The sequence below is a fragment of the Lissotriton helveticus genome, chromosome 6 (genome assembly GCF_964261635.1).
Source record: "Lissotriton helveticus chromosome 6, aLisHel1.1, whole genome shotgun sequence".
NCBI lineage: Eukaryota > Metazoa > Chordata > Amphibia > Caudata > Salamandridae > Lissotriton > Lissotriton helveticus.
In genome coordinates, this window is record NC_136067.1 from 1,290,397,865 (window position 1) to 1,290,420,008 (window position 22,144).

Sequence of the window (22,144 nt, forward strand, 5' to 3'; positions counted from 1 at the left end):
TAATCCTCATACAAGTAATCCTACGCCACAGAGAAAGGGTGGAAACAATCCAGCAAATTGTGAGCGAGTTGCAGTGAAAAGGGGTACAGGGGCCCACAACCTTAGATATGTCAGTCCTGGTAGCGTGGGATAACCTCAGCAGACTGAGCAAGTGGCAGAAAATAGCAGTACCGGGATCTTAGTTATCGGGGAAAGCCTCAGCAAACTATGGGCAAGGGACTGCAATGGTCAATAGGATGGCCAGGTTTCTATTGTAGGCAAGTCCTCAGAAGTCGTGTAGAACACAGACCGGGAACATGAAGACAATTAACATATTTAATTCAATCTATTTTACTTCGACATTCCTCAGAGCACCTCTATTAAATAATATACATTTACAGCAACTTGGGGAGAAATTATTGTTGTCAGTAAAGTTGAGATTCCAATATTTTTATGTACATAAATTAATCAAATCACTGAACATATCTGCATTTACTTGGTTTGGGTAAAGGGGACTTTATTTTTTACCTTTTGTTTTTACTCATTGCTACATGAATTCACACTTCGATATGTACGTTGTTTGAAATAATGGGAAAACTAGTCATCAACTGTGTTTTTATTTCATCCATTGAAACGGTTTGATGCATGATGTTGTTTAGTGTCGATTTAGGAGCCACTGTTGTGTTTTTCCCATTTGACTTATGTAAAATTCAATTAAATTAACAAGAACAAAAAAAATTCCAAACAAGTTTGGTTATCCGATCTTGAAATCAATGGTTTCTGTGGACCTTCTGATTCAGAAGTAAAATCTCCAAGCTTCTGGTTTGATACTCCATTGTTGGGGCATATGTTAAAACCAACAAGATCCACTCCATATCGTTATAAAAGCAAGACTTTTTTTTTCAACCTACAGAAGAAAACAAGTTACTTACCTGCAACTTCAGTTATCCAGTATTGGTATCTTTCATAGATTCACATGCCTGAATCATTCCTCGTCGTCAAGGCGGGAGTCACCGTGGGACTCCCGCCTCGACGACGGGGAATGATTCAGGCATGTGAATCTATGAAAGATACCCCAATACTGGATAAGACAACAAGTTACTTACCTGTAACTTCAGTTATCCAGTATTGGTATCTTTCATAGATTCACATGTCTGAATCATTCCCTGTCGTCGAGGCGGGAGTCCCACGGTGACTCCCGCCTTGACGACGGGGAATGATTCAGGCATGTGAATCTATGAAAGATACCCCAATACTGGATAATTCCATTTAGTTGTATATGTACCAGAAATATCACATATTGATTATGGTAGCATCACATTAATAGGATTCCAAAATTCCACTCAAAACACTTAGGCCCCCCACAGCATTATCCCATTAAGCTGCAGAACTCATATTAGACACAAACAGATTTGAACACAACACCTCAGTATCTTGGATCTTCACGGGTTAACTTTGGGAGCTAGAATTAAATTGAAGCTTTCCTTTGTTACTTTTAAAGCTCTTCATCAACAGCAATCCACCTAGGTATACCCTAGCAGTTTCTTAAGACAACAAAAAACGAGGAGTAAAGAAGTCATAAGAAGGGAGAAAGAAATTCCACTCAGTCACCTCCTAATGCTGTAGAAAAACAGAAACCCACTTTCTACTATAAAACAGATGCACAAAGCCATTCTAAAATCCCAGCTAATACTTCAAAAATGTGCCTAATGCACTCGGCTGTGGTAAAATTTTCATTAGTGAATTTAGTGTTTAATTGCTTTCTGTATTAGAGGAGGGTAGAACCTGTGCTGATGTTGGTTGTCGTGTACTTCCAGATCCTGTCAGCATAGAAGAAAATGGCACGGTTAACCTGTGTTCATTTTCTTGTTGATTTGTGTAGCGGTGTCGTTGCATAGGAATTTGTAGGTGGTGCTATCTTGGAGGGCAAGTCATCATAATTCCTTCAATGCTGGGGTTATGTTTGCCTAAATTCTTCAGCTATCTAATGAAATGCGCTTCATTTTGTGGCATGCCTTTCAGTAGTGCCAGAGTGGTGTCAGCAGGCCCTAGTGTGCACCTTTGCCTCCATCCAGGACCATGGCTTGTGCTGTTGTCTTCAAGTCAGATTTTCATAACAGTGGTTCACGTTTTTTTAGGAGTGGGAACTTGTACCATGTAGCTTAGTTTATATGTCAAATAGCCATATTTGAATCTGAGAATGCTTGATTCTATTAGTGAACGAGAAGGATTCTTCCATGGTCAGGCTCAGCATTAAATAGGAGTCGATATCCAGTTTTGTGTTTGTATACGGTAGGTATTTAATCACAGAATGTTTAAGCAGAGGAAATTACGGGCAGAGTGGTCAGAGTTCCGAAGGATCTTGACATTGCTGTCAGTGAGAATGCAGTCTAGTGCCTTGATGTCGAGGCTGAAGAGGAAGAGGGTGAGTGCCGGGGATGCTCTACACATGTAGTCCCATCCTAATAAAAAGATTAATTTCTATACCCCTTTATCGCTTTGCTCTCTAGTTCCTTGAATCATATCATCAGAGTATAAGTTTCTCCTATTTTAAATAAATCAATTTATTAAACGAGGTTATGGTCTAACTCTCTCCCCTTCTCACTTTCCTTTCTCTCCCATGTTCCTTATCTTTGGACATTGAAATTATTGGCTGTGTTCCTTCCTCAATCATGGTCTGTTCTCTACCATGGGTGAAGCATAAACAAACGTGGTCTCTTCATTTGTTTACTGTGATGTGCACCAACACCTCTTTAGACACAAACGAACTAGAATAAAAATGTGAAATACAAATACATGGTGAAATATTTCAACCACATACTAAAAGCATATCTTCAGACTGTGAGCACCAAAAAATAATTTATTAGTGGCACGGTGCCAGAGAAGTTTTGAAACAAATACTATGGTGAACTCTTGTTTTTTTCAACTGCACCCACTAAAGCGAATTACACATTTACTCTCCTCTATCTTGACCTACCAGCATGGACATTAAACAAGTTTCAGCAAGTTCAGAATTCTGCGGCCAGACTGGCTTTGGAATTAAAAAGATCTATTTCTTGTGTGTTAGCTAAGCTACATTGGCTTCCAGCAGAACTAAGAATACATTTCAAATTCCTCTACATTATGCATAAAGTGAGTTTTGATCCACAACCCAACCCATTTTTGCTGGAGTTTTCCTTCCACTGACCAATGTGCTGTTTAAAGTCAGGAAAGGTTTTTTTTAATAGCAGTTGCTGAGTTCGCTGAGTTACCCTTGAAGGTAGTTCTTTATCAGGCACAGCAGCGAAGATATGGAACTCTATATCACTGTTCGCATTCTGAAACCACATGAAATGTAGAAAATTATTGAAAACATTGTTTTTTCATTTTTTAGTTGTCTAACAGTATTGCTGTATGTGGAGATTTTACTGCTTTAGAGCACCAAGAGAGCTTTGGGTGTACATTACGCTTCACGAATATTAAAATAAATAAAAAGGTAGAGATTGTTGCATGCAATTTCCCAGATGACATTTGAGGTCTGCCTTCTTCACACAGGTGCGTGTGAGTGAAATATAGGTATAACCAAAATATTTTCAAAAGTTGCGTGGAAACTAACAGTGTGGCATATCAATGGAGAGTAGTGCAATATAAAAAAACACTTTGTTTTTATTCTGTCATCTCTTAGAATACGCAGAGGACCCCGAAGCACTTTACTTTCCTGGTCTAATGCATAGAAATCTGCCAAAAGTCTTGCAGCAATGTCTTTTGTAAAACAAATACATGTTTGTGGGGTGTGTTGGTCCCGACATCTATTTACCCAGTTTGCCCAAGTGTGCAAGTTGCATGAGGGATCTGCCCACAGATGTACACAATTTGTGCATCTTTCCAATATTTTAATCACATGAAATATTATCCTCACAGTCCTTTTCTTCTTTAGGAAAGAACCTTACACTGTAGCCAGAGGTAGCAAACCCGTCTACTATTACATACCTCCCACTCTATATCTCTTGAAGTCTACAGATCGTGGCTGATACCAATTTTCGTCTCAGAGACCTCAAGAAAAAATCTTTTCAATTTTTTAAAAGATATGTCTCCAAAGAGGACATTTCTGTTCTGCCATACTTGAGCTTCAACAGATCAGTGGGTGAGATGGACAACCTAGAGTCTTCAGGAATCCCGGACACGTCTACATTTACATCAGGCAGAGAATATCACACGCTAAAACAATATCATTGACTGGAGTCTTATCTGGAAGAATACTTTTTTCTCTGGCTCATCAGGTAACATAATGCATCCCAATGTATATAAATATACAAGGGAAAATGGGTTTGTGTTCATCACTGTATGCATATTAGTGTGCCAGCATGCATGCATATAAGTGTGCAAGCGCGTTTATCCTTGTGTTTAGGTGCATCTGGCCATACTCATATGGAACTCTTGGTCCCCATCCCAGATTACTCAAGAACTTGAAACCTCACAAACATAGGGTTTAAAATAAACAGTTACATATGGAAGAGTGTGACCATTAGAATGGAAAATACGCAATAGGGATAAGATCTGTCGCAAGGTGCACACCAGCGAATTACACTGCAATGGCGTGCATGAACCATTTGAAACAACTGGACTGGAGCTGAAAGAGAACTTACAACAGTCTAAAATGTGATTCATTGAAGTCAGCAAGTAAGCGTACAGCATGCGTTAATAGTTCACTATAATACGGTGAAAAAGCCTAAGGACTATTATTCATTCCTAAATTCATCCTTGAATATGATTACCTAAATTTTCAGAGACCGAGAATTCTTCCACTTCATCATCCGAATCATCAATCAAAGGGGTGAAGGCATACCTATGGAAAAATGGCAATATTTAGACTGAAAAGTTAGGTATAAGTTTGCACAACTGAAAAAACGCCGATCACGCTCAACTGATCAAACACCTTGATTTATGTTACTGCTGCATTAAAGTGTCACCTACATGTTACAATGACAGCAGGACACAAAGGACAGGATAAATAACAAGTGAAATTAAAAACAAAAGACCAGGCTTATTTGTGGTCGATTAGAAATGGCGCCTCCCGTGTGTAACGTCAATTTGTAACTCGGATACTTAATCTGACGGTGCCGACAGAAAGGAGGAGAACCCACAACCTCCAATAGGGACCAAGATCCACAAACAATTGATACAACAGGGATCTGTGCACACGTCTAATTATTGCAGTGTAAATACTGTAAGTAATAGTACAAAGAAAAACAAGTAGCAATAAATGCAGAGAAAGTCTTGATTGATGTATTTCTTCTATTCCGATTTATTCACAACGCCCAGCCAACACGTGTTTCGTCAGGGTACTTTGCCCACGACTTCATCAGGGCTCCAATGGGCAGCGGTTCCAAAACTTTTGCCGCAATGGCTATATGCATGTATGCATACACAAGCGGACAGGCAGGAAGGCAGCGAGACTCGAGCTGCCACGCAGGAGGATACGCTTTCGGTGTTCCTTAAGAATTGGTACTGACCAACCTACGAACTGCTGATTACTTTCAGCAAGATCTCCCATATTACCCGACAGCCGGAACGGAAGTATAACCGGCGGAGAGCATATAGCCATTGCGGCAAAAGTTTTGGAACCGCTGCCCATTGGAGCCCTGATGAAGTCATGGGCAAAGTACCCTGACGAAACACGTGTTGGCTGGGCGTTGTGAATAAATCGGAATAGAAGAAATACATCAATCAAGACTTTCTCTGCATTTATTGCTACTTGTTTTTCTTTGTGCTATTACTTACAGTATTTACACTGCAATAAGTAGACGTGTGCACAGATCCCTGTTGTAACAAGTGAAATTAAGTCGAAATCTAAAAGTGGGGTATAACGGAGTGAATCTGGGTACTATGTCTACAGTTTTCTGTAATTCACTGTTTAACTCTCTCTGAACTTCTTACAATGAGGCATTTATACTATACAGCACAGCTTTCCATGTATCAATCCATCTCTGCTGCCTGCCGTTTCAAAAGAGCTTATCTGACAACTTCAGTTTTATTTATATTCAAGTTTTTTGTGTGTGTTTTTTTTTTTAGATTATGCAACATGAAATTTACATTTTATGCAACGGTAAAATAACACAGTTGTCAGATGGATGTTAATGTATGCCAGGATGTACCAGGCATGTACTACAAAGGCTATTTCCTGGCCCCTCTTGGTATGCTGCTGTTAAGGTGGCAAAGGTGCAGGTCAAGTGGGTTAGCAAGTTAATGTAAACGCTCAAATAAATACAAATATGTGTTCTTTTGGAGCACTTACAGCGGATTGATTCACTGTTTTTAAGCGCTATACATAATAAAGGATACTTTTAATGTATTTAATGGTACTCAATTTATTGGCCTCAACGGATGAATAGCCCGTCAGCACTGCAGTGATTCAAACCAGAGACTGAAGATAACACTATAGCAGCAGAAAATGTTACCCAATGAAAGGTCTTAAATGCTGGCTGTTTGTTAATGTTTTTTCTGATGGATTATCGCCCTTAGCACAACCCTGTCTAGAAAGCCTGAAAAATCCCAAAACATGACACCAGATGAGCTCCATGACGCAGAGCCTAGGGAAGCTGTTCTTTCCTGACAAAAACAGGTCCGACACACTTGAAATTTTGCAATGCTGAAGCAGATATTAGGGCAAACTTGGTGAAATGCCATTATTTATACTCCCAACTTATGCACAAGCCCTTTTCCAGAAAGTAAAAGTAAAAAGAGCAAACAGTTTTGCAATACCTCAATCAATAGGAATTAAGCACAATTAATTTAAAAAGAAGAAAGACAATTTGACAGCTTTTGAAAAAGGACATAAACGGGTGACAGCAGTTTGTTTGTCTTCCATGTCTAATGCAACCAATGATTAAGGAAATAGAGAATGTTGGAAGGGGACCAGAACCACATGGAACTGAAGATAAAAAGAGTAGTGTAGGGAGAAAGAGAAAACAGACAACAAAGGAAAGAAGAGACAGGGAGGGTTAAGGGTAAAAGAGGAGGGGGCTAAAATAATTCACAAAACAGGATGCAGTAGATTGGAAGAAGTAGAGAACAGCAAAACAGAATGATGGAATGAGGCAACATGACCGCATAAGAAAAGGATAAGAGAAGAGAGGAAGTGGATGGGGAGACACGGGTACAGAGATCCCCTTGTAGATCCGGGCGAGCTATATTAGTGGGCCCAGTAAGCTCTGGCCCATGGTGGGTCTGCAGTTCACCATTACAATATTTTCACTTAACTGCACTTTACCAAAGACGTCTGGAAAAGATAGTGTAGTGATCTAGAAAAATGTTACAAATATCCTCAGAAGGCTTTGGGGTTGTTGGAACAGAAGGGGAACGGGCAATATGCACGTAGATGTCACACAGAAAAAACATATCAACGAGATACTGATAAGAATACTGATAAGAATCGGATAAGGTAAAACCATATTGAATATCACAACTTGAAACCCGAACAGTTATGCCTTGGAAAGGGAGGATAGATGCCCAAATGGCTATCTGGTAGAAGTCAGCAGGACTACCTGAGGAGCACAAAAAAATCCATTCTGCCACAAGTTGTGCGCACCGTACGCTCATATAACCTGGTTAGATAATGATTTAATTAACCAAACCTTTCAGAAATTAAACCATCTACCAAGTGACTTGTAGAAATAACGAGACACAACCAAGTTAAATAATAAAATCTGAAAAGGCAAGCTATTTTCAGCTTTGCAATGAAATCTGTCCATACTCATACTTAAAATGCTCTCTTTAGGCCTAGTATTAGCAATGTTAACTAAAATTATATACATAATATAGTCATAGGAACTTTCAGCAGCATTCTACATTCATTGGTCTTTTTTTGCAGTATTCACATTTTTACCCAGAAAATGCAGCAGAGTGTGGGGCAATTATCTGATAGAGATTTCTAGCCAGATTCCGTACCTTAGAATATCTTCAGGCATCAGATAGGATTGGAAGATTTTCGGGCAATACCCCTATGTGCCTGTAGGTGGCATAGTTTTGATTCATGTCGGCTGTGCCAGAAGTGTTGTGTGCTTTACCTAGATTTATAGGCCCCACCTCCACTCGCAGCCCGCTCTTTCCTTTCCTTGTAAGATAGTGCTGATCAGGTCTGAGCTACCCCAAAGTCCCTTTCTGACTGTTTTTTTTTAATGTTTTGTTGAAACTTTTTGGGACTTTACTCCTGGTGCGAGATTATGTCACCCAAGAAAACGGCTGGTTTCAAACCATGTGGGGCCTGTCATAGGCACATGTTGGTGGCAAATCTCCACTTGGTGTGTTTGTGGTGCTTGAAGTAGGATCATAACTCCAAGACCTAGGAGGACTGTCGTGTCATGCACCTCAAGGAGCTGAGGGAGCGCTCTCTCACGCTTCCTACCGCTAGATGTGGGTCGATTTATGAATGCTCGAGGTCCCGGTCACGCAGAAGGTCCCAAGACCATTTCCTAAGCCTTTCGCCAAGGTCGTCGTAGCACCCCATGTCGTCGAGTAAGTCCCACAAACACAAGTCAAAGAGGTCTTCGACTTCACTCTGAGCGTCGAAGTCTTCAGACGAGACATGGGAGCATCAGCACTCCAGGCCCCGTGAGATAGCAGAACCTGAACCCTGGTCTGTGCTTCCGCGAGTTTCCCATAGATGGAGCGACCCGGCACAACTGACAGAGTTATATGATGCCATGATCCTCATATTTGGGCACCCTGGCCCCTCTGGAGTGCCTTCGTGCCCCAAGGGCACGGTAGGAGCCCCTACTGGATTAAAACAGGTGGGTTCGTCTTTGCGCCAGACAGGTCCATGGATCCTTTGCTGGATCTGGAGTGGAGCTGCCGGTGAGACCGAGATCGTCCTCATTGTTAGTCCAGACTTCAACATGGAGTCGGATGGGCGTTGTTTGACGCCGTCCGGATCCATGCTTCCCGGAGTGCAGCCAGTGCATTATTTGCTTGATAGGCCTGGACAAGGAGATGAATGGGAGGGGTCTATGGACCCATATGGTTACCAGCTACCAGATGAGAAACAGGACAACTGGTACGAGGAACTGGTGGAGGCCACTGGGTTAGACACCTCACCTGACACTAGCCTTTCCTCAAAATATAAGACACTCACTAGATACTTCTAGGTCTGGGTACAGGGGGAATAACAAAAGAGAAAGAAAATGGGCCCACTTGACCCGTCTTTCTTCAGATTAGCTACTAAGAGCAGTTGCTTCTGTTCCAATTATACTAGAATAATTACATATGTGAAATTTTTCATATAGTCATGTTTGTTATGTTCTTTTCATATTTCTTTTGAAATATTTCATTTGCAAGTGACATTTTATTTTGTTTACATTCTACAAATACATTTCAGCAGTTCATTTTAGGTATTCTAACATAGCTATTCATCAAATATACTTTTTTTATATATAAAAACGACAAAATCACTGCTACAAATAATGCAACTTCCCTCATAACTCATCCTCTCATTCGGACATACACTCTTACTCAAACACTAGCATACTAAAAACATTCATACTAATGGTCCAGCATACTACACACACTTATAAGCAAGCCTCAACAGAAGTACAAAGAAAGTTGTTATCCGCTGTGATGTTGTGGGCTGAATCTTTCGTCCAACGGTGCAACGTACGTGTCGGTGTGGGCATAAAATGCCACCTATCACCTTCTTCAGGACCACACATCCATAATATATTCACTTCCAGGGGTGGGTGTAAAGGGAAGAATTAATATTGTCACAGCAGGGCACCCTGTCACTAGGTGTGTAAGTCTCTGTATGTTATATCAAGACTCAAAAGCAACTCTTCAGTCTTATTTTTATGTAATGTTTCCTTTGAGTGCACCTCTGAACTACAATTTCTTAGTCTGGTTCTACATAGCTTGTAGTCATATGTGTATGTAGATGTCAAAATTCTTGAAATTTCAATTTAGCTATACAGGCTCCTGATTCAGATAAATGTTGTCCTGTTTGCATATGTAGAAAGACGTCTCTCTCACCAACAGAAGTCCGCAAACCATAATGACTCCACCAGAGCCAAGGCTGAGTGCGCAGTGACCTGGTCCTGGACATCTGTCAGGCAGCAACGTTGGCATCCCTGCACATATTTACCAAGCACTACTGCCTGGACAGTCAGGTCCATTGTGACTAGAACTTCACCTATTCAGTCCTACAGGACTTTCTAATTTAATAGACTTCGCAGTTTCACCTCTGGAGAACAACAGGTTGCATATCCATTCAAGGTACGGAATCTGCGGCTAGAAGTCTATCAGATGAACAATTTACCTACCTTCGGCAAAGCCCTGTCTGGTAGAGACTCTATTTAGCCACAGATTCCTTACCAGCCCTCCCATCGTTCCCACTCTGCAAACCAATTACATAAGGGGATATCCTTCTCAAGGCCTCAGTTTGTCATACCAGTGGTCAATGGCTCCCCACTGCTGGTGTGGAAAGTTGTGAAAATAACTGAGTGCAGATGTGGCCCCTTTACATGATCCGCGCACGTCACTTTCGGCACAGACTATGGTGATGGAGAGACGAACGGTGCCACCTACCGGTGTGCAGGGGTACTGCTTGAAAATCATCCGGATTCAGTCTAACGCCTGGGGCTATTCTAAGATCAAGAATCTGTGGCTAGATAGAGTCTCTACCAGATACAGCGTTACCAAAGGTTAATCAGACCACTTCAGCCATCAGCTTGCTACACTGCGAGTGATGCCAGTTTGCTCTTGTACTAGGTGCATGTCCACATACAGAGTAGCTCCCTTAGGTTCCAGGGACTACTATAGCAATGATTGATTTTTGAGACCCAAAAACTCTTTCATTGTAACCAATTTTTTTTTTATTATTAAAAAAATTGGCAGGTCCTGGTAGCCAACCCTACAATACCTTTTTATAAAAAGCATGACAAAACAAACATTGACAAAGCCAAAAGGCAGGCAACCGACGACACAGCTACTGGCTTTGCCAATGCTGGTTTCCAAATAAACTGCAGTTTTCTTTCTTTTGGCAATCCATGCAATATCAAGACTGAATGCACTACATAGAAAAGTTATCTTTTTTATGATCTGGCTGGGACACTCAAGATCATTTATCTATTTCCAATATCACTATTACAATTAGCGGTTGGTACGAGTGTAAACATAGATGCAAATATCCTGAATTAACCTTTGAACAATGCTTTTTCCCCATGATCCCAGTGGTAGGGTTTTAAAGGCAAATGATTGGCATTTTAAAATGTGCTCTTTGAGATTTTAAAACGCAGAGAACCATGTACAAGCTACAATCCATGATTTGCAGTAACAGCCCTCTGCATACCAAACTAGCTCCGCTTTGCCAAGGAAAGAGTCAAAGTACATTCTTCTATAAGCTCCTCATCTCCCGCTGTTAATAAACCTCCCAATCCTCCCTTGCCCGTTCAGAATCTAAGTCATAACAAGAGACTTCTCTCTTCAATTTGGAGACTTGCATATGCAGCGCGAATCAGCTACCTCCCTCACAACCTTCAATTTTATCTACAAAACTCTACTGACTCCACGGATCTCTAGCTAGTTTTGTCATACATAATTACAGGTACCTGTACATTAATCGGCCAAGTCATTACCTGCACCTTATTTATGCTACCCCAGTAGGGGTTGCTCAGTGCCTGTAGTAAATGAGTTCTGACAATTTGGTTTGCCTGGATATTTCTGCATTTGACTACCTAGTTTTGGGATTTTTATTGTGAGCGAGTCTCACCCACTGTAATTTACTTTAGTTGAACAGAGTGCTAACAGCCACCGTCCGCCTTTAAAAATAAGGTTGCTGCTGCACAGCTAGGGTAGGAGACTCTAAGCTGTTTACATGTAAACACCTGAGCACACACTTGTTAGAACATGTACAGGCTACACATGTAAGACTACAGTCTAGCGCAGCCTGGTATTTACACATGGGTAACTTGTCGCAGAAAGAACTATGCAGGGATTAGTCCTGACCTGGTGTAGGTGTGAATATGTAAAATAGAATGCTGATTTTTGGTCGATGGCATGGGCTAGCATTATGTGGAACGGTGGTGTACAAACATTTGTGTGGGGGAGCGATAGTTGGCAGACAGTTGGTGGAAGCTGTCCGAGGCTTGGGGACCCCTGCTCTTCACGAGGCACATACTTAATAAATAATTGCCTTTGAATTCCTGAGGAAGTGAACTTTATTTCAACAATGGCACAAGCAGTAAGCAGTTATGTGCCAAGTGAAGCTGTGGTTAAGAGCGGTGTTCCATATTCATCTACTCTTCTGTGAGGGTTACGGGAGCCTGATGTGGAACGATTCATCCAGGGTTAACCAATGGATCTGTGAGGCATCGCTGGGCACCAGAGTCCGTGGTGCGGGCAGTGTGACGTTGCGGCCTACGCTGTGAGAGACATGGAAGCGGTGGTGCAGGTTGTGAGGTATCCAGCCTATGCACATGCATGGAGTGGCTAGAGCGCTTTTCTGACTGCCACGTCATCGCGTGACGTGGCAGCGATTTTGAATTGGGCAGCTGTTGTGGAAACGGTGATCCGCACACAAAAAGTCATTTTGGCAATATAGGAATTTCTGAGTGAATTCAAGGTGATTGGCTCACATTTAAACCCAGCATTTTCATTATATTTTGGAGTGGATCCATAATGATATGCTCACTTCACATCTGAGCATGATAAGCTTTTAATTTAAAGACATTTATACTCCATAGTGGGTCTTCGGTGATCTGCTCACCTTGAAATGTATAACCCCCTGGTGAACTTCTCTTACTGTTCATTTTCATATGTTGTGCAATTTACTTAAATACAGCTAGTCTAGCAAGTATCAGAAGTGCTGATATATGCGTGCAAGTGTAGAACGGTTATTTTCACACCATGTGCAAGATGATCATGGTGATTCACACACCTTTGGGAATTAAAAAACAATTACATGAACAATATGGAAGGAAGATAAATATGGTGTCAAAAGGGTTTAAGTTTTATTCCAGCGTTCAGCAGAAGTTGAATCTATTGATCAGTTTGTAGGTTTTGCTGTTATGCGCAAGTTTGAAAATATGTCATATGACGAAGTTTTGAGTGACCAATTGCTCAAGAAAATGACATTTAAAAAATACAGGAGATGTTATGGTCATGTGGTGAAGTTAATTTGAAAACTGGTTTAGAAGCAGCTAGGAGCATTGAAGTGTATTCAGGCTTTAAGGAAGGAATACAGGATTAGTAAAGCAGAATCTGTTAATGTTATTACTTCTGTGGAAGGAAGTACAGAAACGGAAAAGAACATTTATGTAACAAAAAACATGTAAAAAATTGTGTTATAGGTGTGGATCAAGGGAACATTTTGCTAACCCAAAATGTGTTCTGCTGTGGGAAAAATGCGTAGTTCATGCAAAATAAGAGGTAATTTGGGCACAATTTGCATAGGGATAAAGAAAAATGTAAACTACGTGGAGAAATGCGATGAAGGGGAGGTGGAAGGAAGTATGCAAAGTGTGGTACTAAGTGTACAGGAGGGAGGAAAATGTTGTAAAGGTATTACTGTGAAATTACCTATGTGTGAACTAAGTTTTAATGGACGTATGGAAAATGCTATGGTGGACTCACAAAGCGATACCAAAGGGGATTATGGACGGAGCGTTTGAGCAAATCAAACACTCACCCCCAGTCAACTGATCTTGGTTTAATCCATCATCATACTTTAGCTCACTCCACCACCCCAGTTCAGACATGGCCATATGCAAATCAGTCTGACCCTGTGCCTCATGGGAACAGTCCAGCCCGAACTGCCAAGCCATGTTTTCCCTGGACCAGAAACAAGCTTCCTGGGACCGGTTTTGGGTTCATAATCCTCATCAGCCAGGTTATAACCCTCATCAGCCAGGTTATCTTGAATCCAGTGGCAGAGTGAGCAAGGGATCCACGTCTGAGCATACCCTGACAACTTAGGGCGAACAAAGCAATACCAAAGGGGATGAAGGACTCACAGGCTTGGTACACTATCATGAGTAAAAACATTCGATAAGTTGTGGCCAAGAAGGGAACTGTATACATCAGATGTGTGCCCAGCAAGTTATACAGGACAAAAAATACCTATGGTGGAATTTGTGCCTGTACAAATTGAATTTAACCACAAGAAATGGTAAAGGGAATTGTAGGGTGCTGAAAAAGTTGACTATTGGGATGGCCCCACATTAAGGAGCTAGGAATTAAATTATATGCTAGTAGAAATCTACCAGTTTATGTGGTACAATAATTAAATGAATGAGGAAGGAGTGGAGTATGAAGATCTTAAGGAGTAATTTCCAGATATGTTTAAGGAGTCCTTGGGGAAATTGAAGGGATTTAAACACAAAATTGCACTTCGAGAACACAGGTCTGGTGAGACAGAAATTGCATAATGTGCAAATAAACTATAGATCCAAACTTAAAGATATGTTGAAGGATTTATGTGAAAAGGACATAATTAAACCAGTTGAGAGTTCTGAAAGGATGTCACCTGTGGTAATATCACTTGAGGCTAATGGAGAGTTATGTTTATGCATAGATTTAAGGTGTTTGAATTCAGATATCTAGGTGAATTCCTTTCCATTACCCAATTTACAGGAATTGTTATCATCTGTGAGTAATGTTAATTTTTTAACAATTGAAATTATCTAGTGCTTGGGAGAAGTTGGCCTGGTATATGATGTCCACTAATTAAAGTGGACACCTTGCACCAGTCCAAACAACCCTTATGATGTATGAGGTCAAAGATAACCTTTAGAAAGCTATCCGAGTGATAGCTGTGAAGAGCAGCCGTCAGGCTTAGTCTTGAACGAATGTAAGGCAGCTTGTTTTACCAGAATATCACCTTTAGTATTAATCAAATCAAAGGAGAGCCACACAGTAGTTATAAAAATAGGTATTTATTTATATGACACTCTCTAGTATCCTCTACACGATGCTAAAACACAAAGCACACAATACTGTAGCAAAGAAACAGTTGTAAGTAGCACAATACACAGTGGGCTCCATGGGGATACCAAGCCGGATACTAAAATAATGGTATAAGAACCATGACTAAAGTTGAGACAATGTCTTCAACACGAAGATTCACTGGGACCCCAAGGAACCACTCAATGCGAGTAGAAAGGGACTCCAAGGGGGACGGGTGCAGTGTACTAACATGACCGCAGCCTCTGTACGATGCTATGGGGAAGTCTTGGCTAAAATTTTAAAGTTTAAAGACTTTGAGGAAACCCTTTGTAACTTAAGAGGTTGGAGAGCCACCCCACCTATGGATAACGGAGTACCCAAGTTACCTATCCCAGAGGAGCCGGGTGCATAGGTCTGGAGTGGTGTCGGAAACCGCCGTAATTTTTAATGGAGAGTTTCAAAGAAGAGCTGCTGCCTGGAAGTAAGACAGTGTCCGTTGGAATACAAGGGTGGATTCGTGATGCAAGGAAACTGAAAGCAGAGGGCTGCTTCAGGTGTGAAAAAGGGATGCTTGACTCTGCAGCCACGAGGTCCAGGAAACATTGAGAATGACCAGGAGCCGGATGCGAGCTGTCCCACGAAGGAAGTAGAGTGCTGAGGGGTCAGTGTCCGGCAGGAGCACCAGCAAGCCTTGGCAACAGCAACCCAAGCAGGAAGGTCAAGCAGGTTACAGTGTGGATCAGCAAGGTCCAGGAGACTCATCAAGCAATGGGGAGTCAGGGCACGTCTGAAGCAACCAGGAAAGCCCAATAGAGATAAAGATGACCCTCAAAGGGAACCACAGGTCGAATGACCAGGAGTTGCGAGGGGACCTCGAGCAAGATCACAAAGTACCAGCCCACGGTGTACTTGGTGCGAGGAGGCCGGAGTTCATTGGTGGAAATACTGCTCAAGGACGGGACTAAACTGAGTCCAATACACAAGCTCGGAAATCGCCAGCAAGCATACGCACTTGCAAAAGTAAGTGGTGCACAGGGGTTCGGGGTATGCAGTCCCCACGACGGATACTGGCCTCAAACTCAGTGGGAGGGCAATTCGACCTCAAGGAACTTCGGAACCCACCTCCTGTGTTGCTGGAGCCTTCGTAGTCCGCAGGAGTTCAGGATCAGCGACGGGTGGTTCATGATTCTCTGTTTGGCAAAAGCAATTGCAACAGCAGATGGAGCATCTCTATGATAGACATATCCAACAGTACAGGTAGCACCAAATGAGAGAAGCCACCTGAAGCTTCATTGTTCACTTTCATTTATTGTCGGCAACTTGCAAGCTGGCAACCTCACAGGTCACAGGCATCAAAGGTCATAGCGCCAAACGCGTTTAAGGAATCCTTTTACCTTCATCAGTGGCAGCACAAGAAAAAACAAACCAAAATCATGCTGCTCGCGCACAATTTAAATTCCAACTACCCGCCTCATGATCGTTGTAGTCCGCATATATATCTCCCAGGCGGTCTATTACGAAGATACAATTTCATTGGCAGGCAACTCTGCGTGTGAGATCTTTTGTATCGCTAAAACACTTCATAGAGTCCACCCTCCTCCAGTGACCTTCGATACTTCAGGCTCACGCCCCGGACAGAGGGCCAAATACAGGTTACTAGTCCTTATAGCACACAGTCCTATTTGGAGGCTATTTCTTAGATGGATAGTGAGGCACTTGATAACATCCTATCTCAGGTGAAAAGCGGATCACCCAAAGATCCAGCACACTTAAAAATTTTGAAACAAGTGTCTGGAACAGTCTCCCCTATTATTTTGGAGCCTATCAACGCCTCTTTTGCCTCGGGAGTGGTCCCTCTATCCTTGAAGGAAGCGATGGTATGGGCACTCCTCAAAAAATCAAGCCTTGACCCCGGACTCCCTGGGAAATTACTGTCCCATTTCACTTCTCTCAGGGATCAGCAAAATAGCAGAAAAACATGTCAACTCAGTGCTGTCCGCTTTATTAGAGACCCATAAACTCCACCACCCTTCTCAAATGGGCTTCCGCCCACTGCAAGAAACAGAAACGGCCCTGCTCTCAGTTGTTGAAGAGTCAAAAAAAATCTTGGACTCTGGAGGCACCACTGTGGTCATTCTTTTGGACCTCAGCGCAGCCTTCCACACGGTTAACCACCAAATCCTGGTCCATAGACTTAGAATATTGGGTGTGAGCGGGGTCGCTCTGGCTTGGTTGCAATCTTTCCTGAGTGATAGATTCTTTCAGGTTTTCGATGCTGATATGGCCTCGAAACAGGTATCTCTCTGCTGCGGAGTTCCTCAGGGGTCTTCCTCGAGTCCCACATTGTTCAACGTTTATATGAGCCCTTTAGCGAAGTTGGTGTTGCCTTTTGGGTTACACATAGTGACCTATGCAGATGACACCCAACTGGTGGTGGGACTCAACCATGTCGACAACTCGTCCCCTAGCCTTCGGCCATGCTTGGAAGAGATAGCTAAATGGATAGAGGACTCCTTTTTTAAACTAAACGGGGAAAAAACAAGATGATGATTCTGGGGAATCGGTCACCTATCGACTTCAATACAATGTTGCAGACTACATTGGGTCCTGTTCCAACTTCCAAGCCCAAGATAAAGAGCCTCGGTATCTGGCTAGACCAAGACCTGACTTTCAAGGCCCAGGCACGTAATGTGGTGGCCTCGTGCTATGGTATCTTGAGGATGCTCCGAAAAGTCCTCCCCCTCCTCCCTTTTCAGGCTAGGAAACTGAAAGTTCAGGCTCTTATTCTGTCATGTCTGGATTACAGAAATGCTCTTTATTTAGGGGCCCCATGCGCAACTCTTTCCAAAGTTCAGGGCCCCATGCACAACTCTTTCCAAAGTTCAGACGGTACCGAATTGGGCAGCCAGAATTTTTCTGGATATTCCGAAATACCAATCAGCAAATCCTGCTCTAAAATCTATACACTGGCTTCCTATCAGGGAGAGAGTCAATGTCAAGGCAATGTGTATTGAGCACAAGTCGCAAGCTGGAAAAGGTACGGCTATTAATCATTCTATTATTTGTTCCTACCGTGGCCCAGAAGACATGCACACTGCCACTGTTCCTAGGATTAGGAGAGCCAAAAGTGAGGGGCGTATGTTCTCTTACAAAGCATCCAAGCGTTGGAATTCCGTTCCGCTTCAATTACGAAAAGAACCTAACCATCTGGTCTTCCGTAAACTGTTAAAAACCTGGCTATTCCCTTAGTCTGGTGGCCACGCTAATCTTTCCCGCTATCGGCGCTGAGATGCCTTCGGGTAGCCATGCGCTTAATAAATGTATTTTTCATTTCATTTACATTCAGAATCTTGGCCACGTCACATCTAAAGTCTTACAGTCAGGTAAGCCCTTACGTACAGACAGGAGAGAGTTGGTCTGGGGACACTCCTAGGGGAGGGTCAGGACAGAGGTGAGGTTACTCGCATGTCCTTTGTCCAGTTTCGTGCCAAAGCAGGAGCCAACGGTTCCCAGAACTCATTTGAGCTGGACTATGCACAGGGACACCAAATGTGCCCCAGGTGCAGACTTTCAGGCACCTTGGAAGTGCACCCACTCACCCCAATACACTAAATCCTGTCTGGGAGATGGTCACACTTCCCTGTGACAGGATGCCTATTGTGCTGCTTTCCTCTGCTCATGCTTGGCTCAGCAGCAGGAGGGCAGAAATGTGTCTCTGGTTGGAAGCATCCATTTTGTGCTGTCCAGGTCAAGAAGGCTGGCACCGGGAAGACAAGTGGCCCCACGAAGCTTGCATCAGAAGGGTGGAATCATACCTACCACACCGGTTACCAGTGTGGAGGTATGATTCCAAGGTGTTTGATACCAAACACAACATGTTTTGTTTCAGCCGCTTAGAGATAGCATTTACCGCGAGGTTATAATGCACCTCTACCTATATGTCTGGCTGAGTCACAGACAACCCGGGAGAATGGTCTCCAAAGGCTGCAGAGGGGCTCTGCTCATGCAGGGGCACCCTCTCACCTAAAACCCAGTGCCCTGCCTTCAGGATTGTTAAGGCCTGCTATAGAGGTGACCTGTAAGTTTTAAGTGTAGTGATCTATAGATATAGAGAACCTATATCTAAAGTAAGTGGTGAAATGGCAGACCTATAGTTCCATTTTGCATGGTCTCTCATGGGTGGTATGCTTCAGCCTATAGGATGCCTCTGGGGTACCTATGCCCTGGGTAGATGGGCACCATATACTATGGATTCATAAGGGTACACCAGTATCCAATCTGGAGCGTACCACATTACATGGCATAACATTTTAAGGAGAAAGCAGATAGACTGGGGTCCTGATTAGCAGGATCCCATTCGAATTTTTTGTGGCTGGGAATTAATGCAATGGTGGATTGTTGGGTAAGGAATTGTACTTTATGTGCACAGAGTGACAAGAGTGCAAAATCTTGCAAGGTACCTTAGGTAGCTGTGGAGTTGCCAGGTAAACTTTGGAGGAAATAAGCTATAGATTTCATGTGACCTTTTTCCACATTACCTACCAGGGAATGTTATGCTATAGTACTGATTGGTTATTTTAGTAAATGGCCGGAGATTCGTATGGTTGGGGACGTTACTGCAGATGTGGGAATAGAATTTTTGGAGGATGTGTTTGCAAGGGAAGGAGTGCCACAAGTGTTGGTATCGGGAAATTAGGTGTAACTGATATCTGAAAAAATTCCCTTATTTTTGAAAAACTTTGGAATTAAACAGTCCAGGGTTCACTGTATCATCCCACTGCGAATGGTCAAGTTGATACAATCAACTGAGTCATTAAAAAGGCAATTAAACTGCCATTGAAATCTGTAATTCCCAGGAAGAAATCATTGCAAAGTATGCTGTTGTCATTTAGAAAACATCTTGTTCGTTAAAAGAAAAAAGCATTTTGAACTTTTAAGGAATAGGAAACCAATGACCACTTTAGTAGGTCCTCAAAAAGCATGTTAATATCTTTTATCCTAAAATAATGACATTCTTAACTTTGGGCTTCTTTTCAATATGGACTCGACTGAGATATTTGTGCTAACATTTTTTTTACTTAGTGCCTCTGCTCAAAAATTTGTATCATACTGTAACAACCATACAGGCAAGCTAACTGATGGTTACAGAGTGCATTCCATTCTACTCAAGGCCTCAGACATCTTACTTATTTTCCCTGAGTTAGCTCGTTTTTACTTTTTCTTTCAATAGGCAGTCAGAACACTGCCTTATATATCTGTTCCAGTGAAACAATATCCACCCACAGAAAAATAACAAATCATGTTTTCCCACTGCCCTTGAATCTACAGGCAGCAAGATACTAGGAAGTGGGAAAAATGCATTAATTATCAAACAAACCAGTTTTCAAACAGATGCTGACTAAAGTTAGAATTGACAACGACCAGGAGAACATATCTCAGGTTGTTAATGGTAATCCAAAGATACAGAAAAGTAATGGAGGATTGCGGGTTTCAACTTGGGGCAACAAAAATCGTCAATGTTTTTATTTTTTTAGGTTACTAAATACAGTTCTGAAGGCAGTCACTTAAGCATGGGAGACTGCACAGAACACACATTTATTACACATTAGTGCTGCGAGGGCCACATCAATATTCAGCTGACCTATTTTATAATTGATAAACATAAATCAATGAATACAACAGTTCTTCATCCATGCAGCTGTATGCAATTTACCTTTGATTATTTGCAGATGGTCTCCACAGAATCATGATAACAAGTAGAATAGTAGAGAAAAGAAACCTCCAGAAAGCATCATCCACCCACAACTCCATCCAATCCTATAAAATGGAACAAAAACAAAAATGTACTACAGCTGTGAGAAGAATATGCAAGTTAAGTACTGCATTGCTGGTAATTTCCAGAGATTCACATGTTTTGTTCAATTCTCATCATTGAGCTAGTAATTCTCTAGAGTTGCCTTTATATAGAGCTGCATTTCTGTAAAGATAATCCAGGATCTGGGCCTTTTTGTTTGGAAAAGTCGTTTACACACGACATCCTCGGAGTGGTATTTCGCAAAACATTTTCCCTTCGCCGTCTTACTTTGCTGAACTCGTTTTTGTTGGCATAAGGACTCTGCACTTTTGCCCTGCTAACCAGGGATAAAGTGCTAGCGCTCTCTCCTTAAAACATGTTAAATTGGCCTATGCCTACTTGGCACACTTAATTTACTTGCATGTCCCTAGTAAATGGTACTACCTGCACGTAGGGCCTGTAAATTAAGTGCTACTATGGGCTGCAGCATCCATTGTGCCACCCACTAAATTAGTCTTTTAAAACTGGTTTCAGACCTCTCACTGAAGTCTGTAGAGTAAACTGTCTGGAAAAATAAAACTTTTCTCAGGCCTGAACTTTTTAATTCTTACAGGTTATTCCTAAGGTGGGCCCTAAAGGCTCACAGGGCACGGTTCCCGTTATTTAAAAAGCAGAACATGTGGGTTTAAGTTTTACTACTAAAGTTGTTTTTCACTATTGTAATGCCGATCTCTCCCATAAAGTACCACTGGATTAACTTATTACATTAAATAAGTGCTAACTTCAGCTTTATTTTTTTATGATTCACTTTTATGACTGCTATAATGCAACCAAATAAAGTTTTTGAATTGAATTGACTGTATTATGCATCCAGAAAATCCAAATGATGTGGCATAATGCTGTCTGGGCAAAGACTGCACCTCTAAATATGTGCTTGTTCAACAACTAAAGATAGAAATGAGCAAATAAAAAATGACCATTTAATCTTTGCGAAGGGCCTTCTACTGCGAGCAAACAAGTTGCTGCAATTTAGTAACTTTTGATCTGTTAGAGGTAGAAACAATATTTTTCAAATCTGCTGCAGATGATGGATTATGTGGCAAATGTAACAAATGCAGAATTATGATAAAAGCCGCAGCCGCTGGATTGCATGATTCCAGTGGCCACCATTTACTATTCTGATAATGCCACTTTTAGAAAGGAGTGTTTGATTAGTTCAGATGCTCTGTCCAACACCACCCCCTTTTGTACCGCTTTGTTCGCCATAAGTTGGCAGGGTATGCTCAGACGTGAGTCCCTTGCTCACTTTGCCACTGGATTCAAGCAAGCCTGGCTGAAGACGGCTGGAATGCCAGAAACCGGTCCCAGGATGCTTGTTTCCGGTCCAGGGAAGGCATGGCTTGGCAGTTCGGGTTGGACTGTTACCATGAGGCACAGGGTCAGACTGATTTGCATATGGCCATG

General features: G+C 42.1%; 1 protein-coding gene across 1 annotated transcript in view; it reads right to left on the reverse strand.

Annotated features, from left to right (window-relative positions):
* The window catches only part of TMEM87B (transmembrane protein 87B), a 376,065-nt gene that overhangs the window by 78,037 nt on the left and 275,884 nt on the right, over positions 1 to 22,144 (reverse strand). The window contains exons 16-17 of the mRNA XM_078649037.1: positions 20,600 to 20,703; positions 4,734 to 4,804 (exon numbers count right to left, since the gene is read on the reverse strand). Of these exons, the coding sequence (XP_078505163.1) occupies positions 4,734 to 4,804; positions 20,600 to 20,703 (175 nt within the window). The remainder of the gene's footprint in view (positions 1 to 4,733; positions 4,805 to 20,599; positions 20,704 to 22,144) is intronic.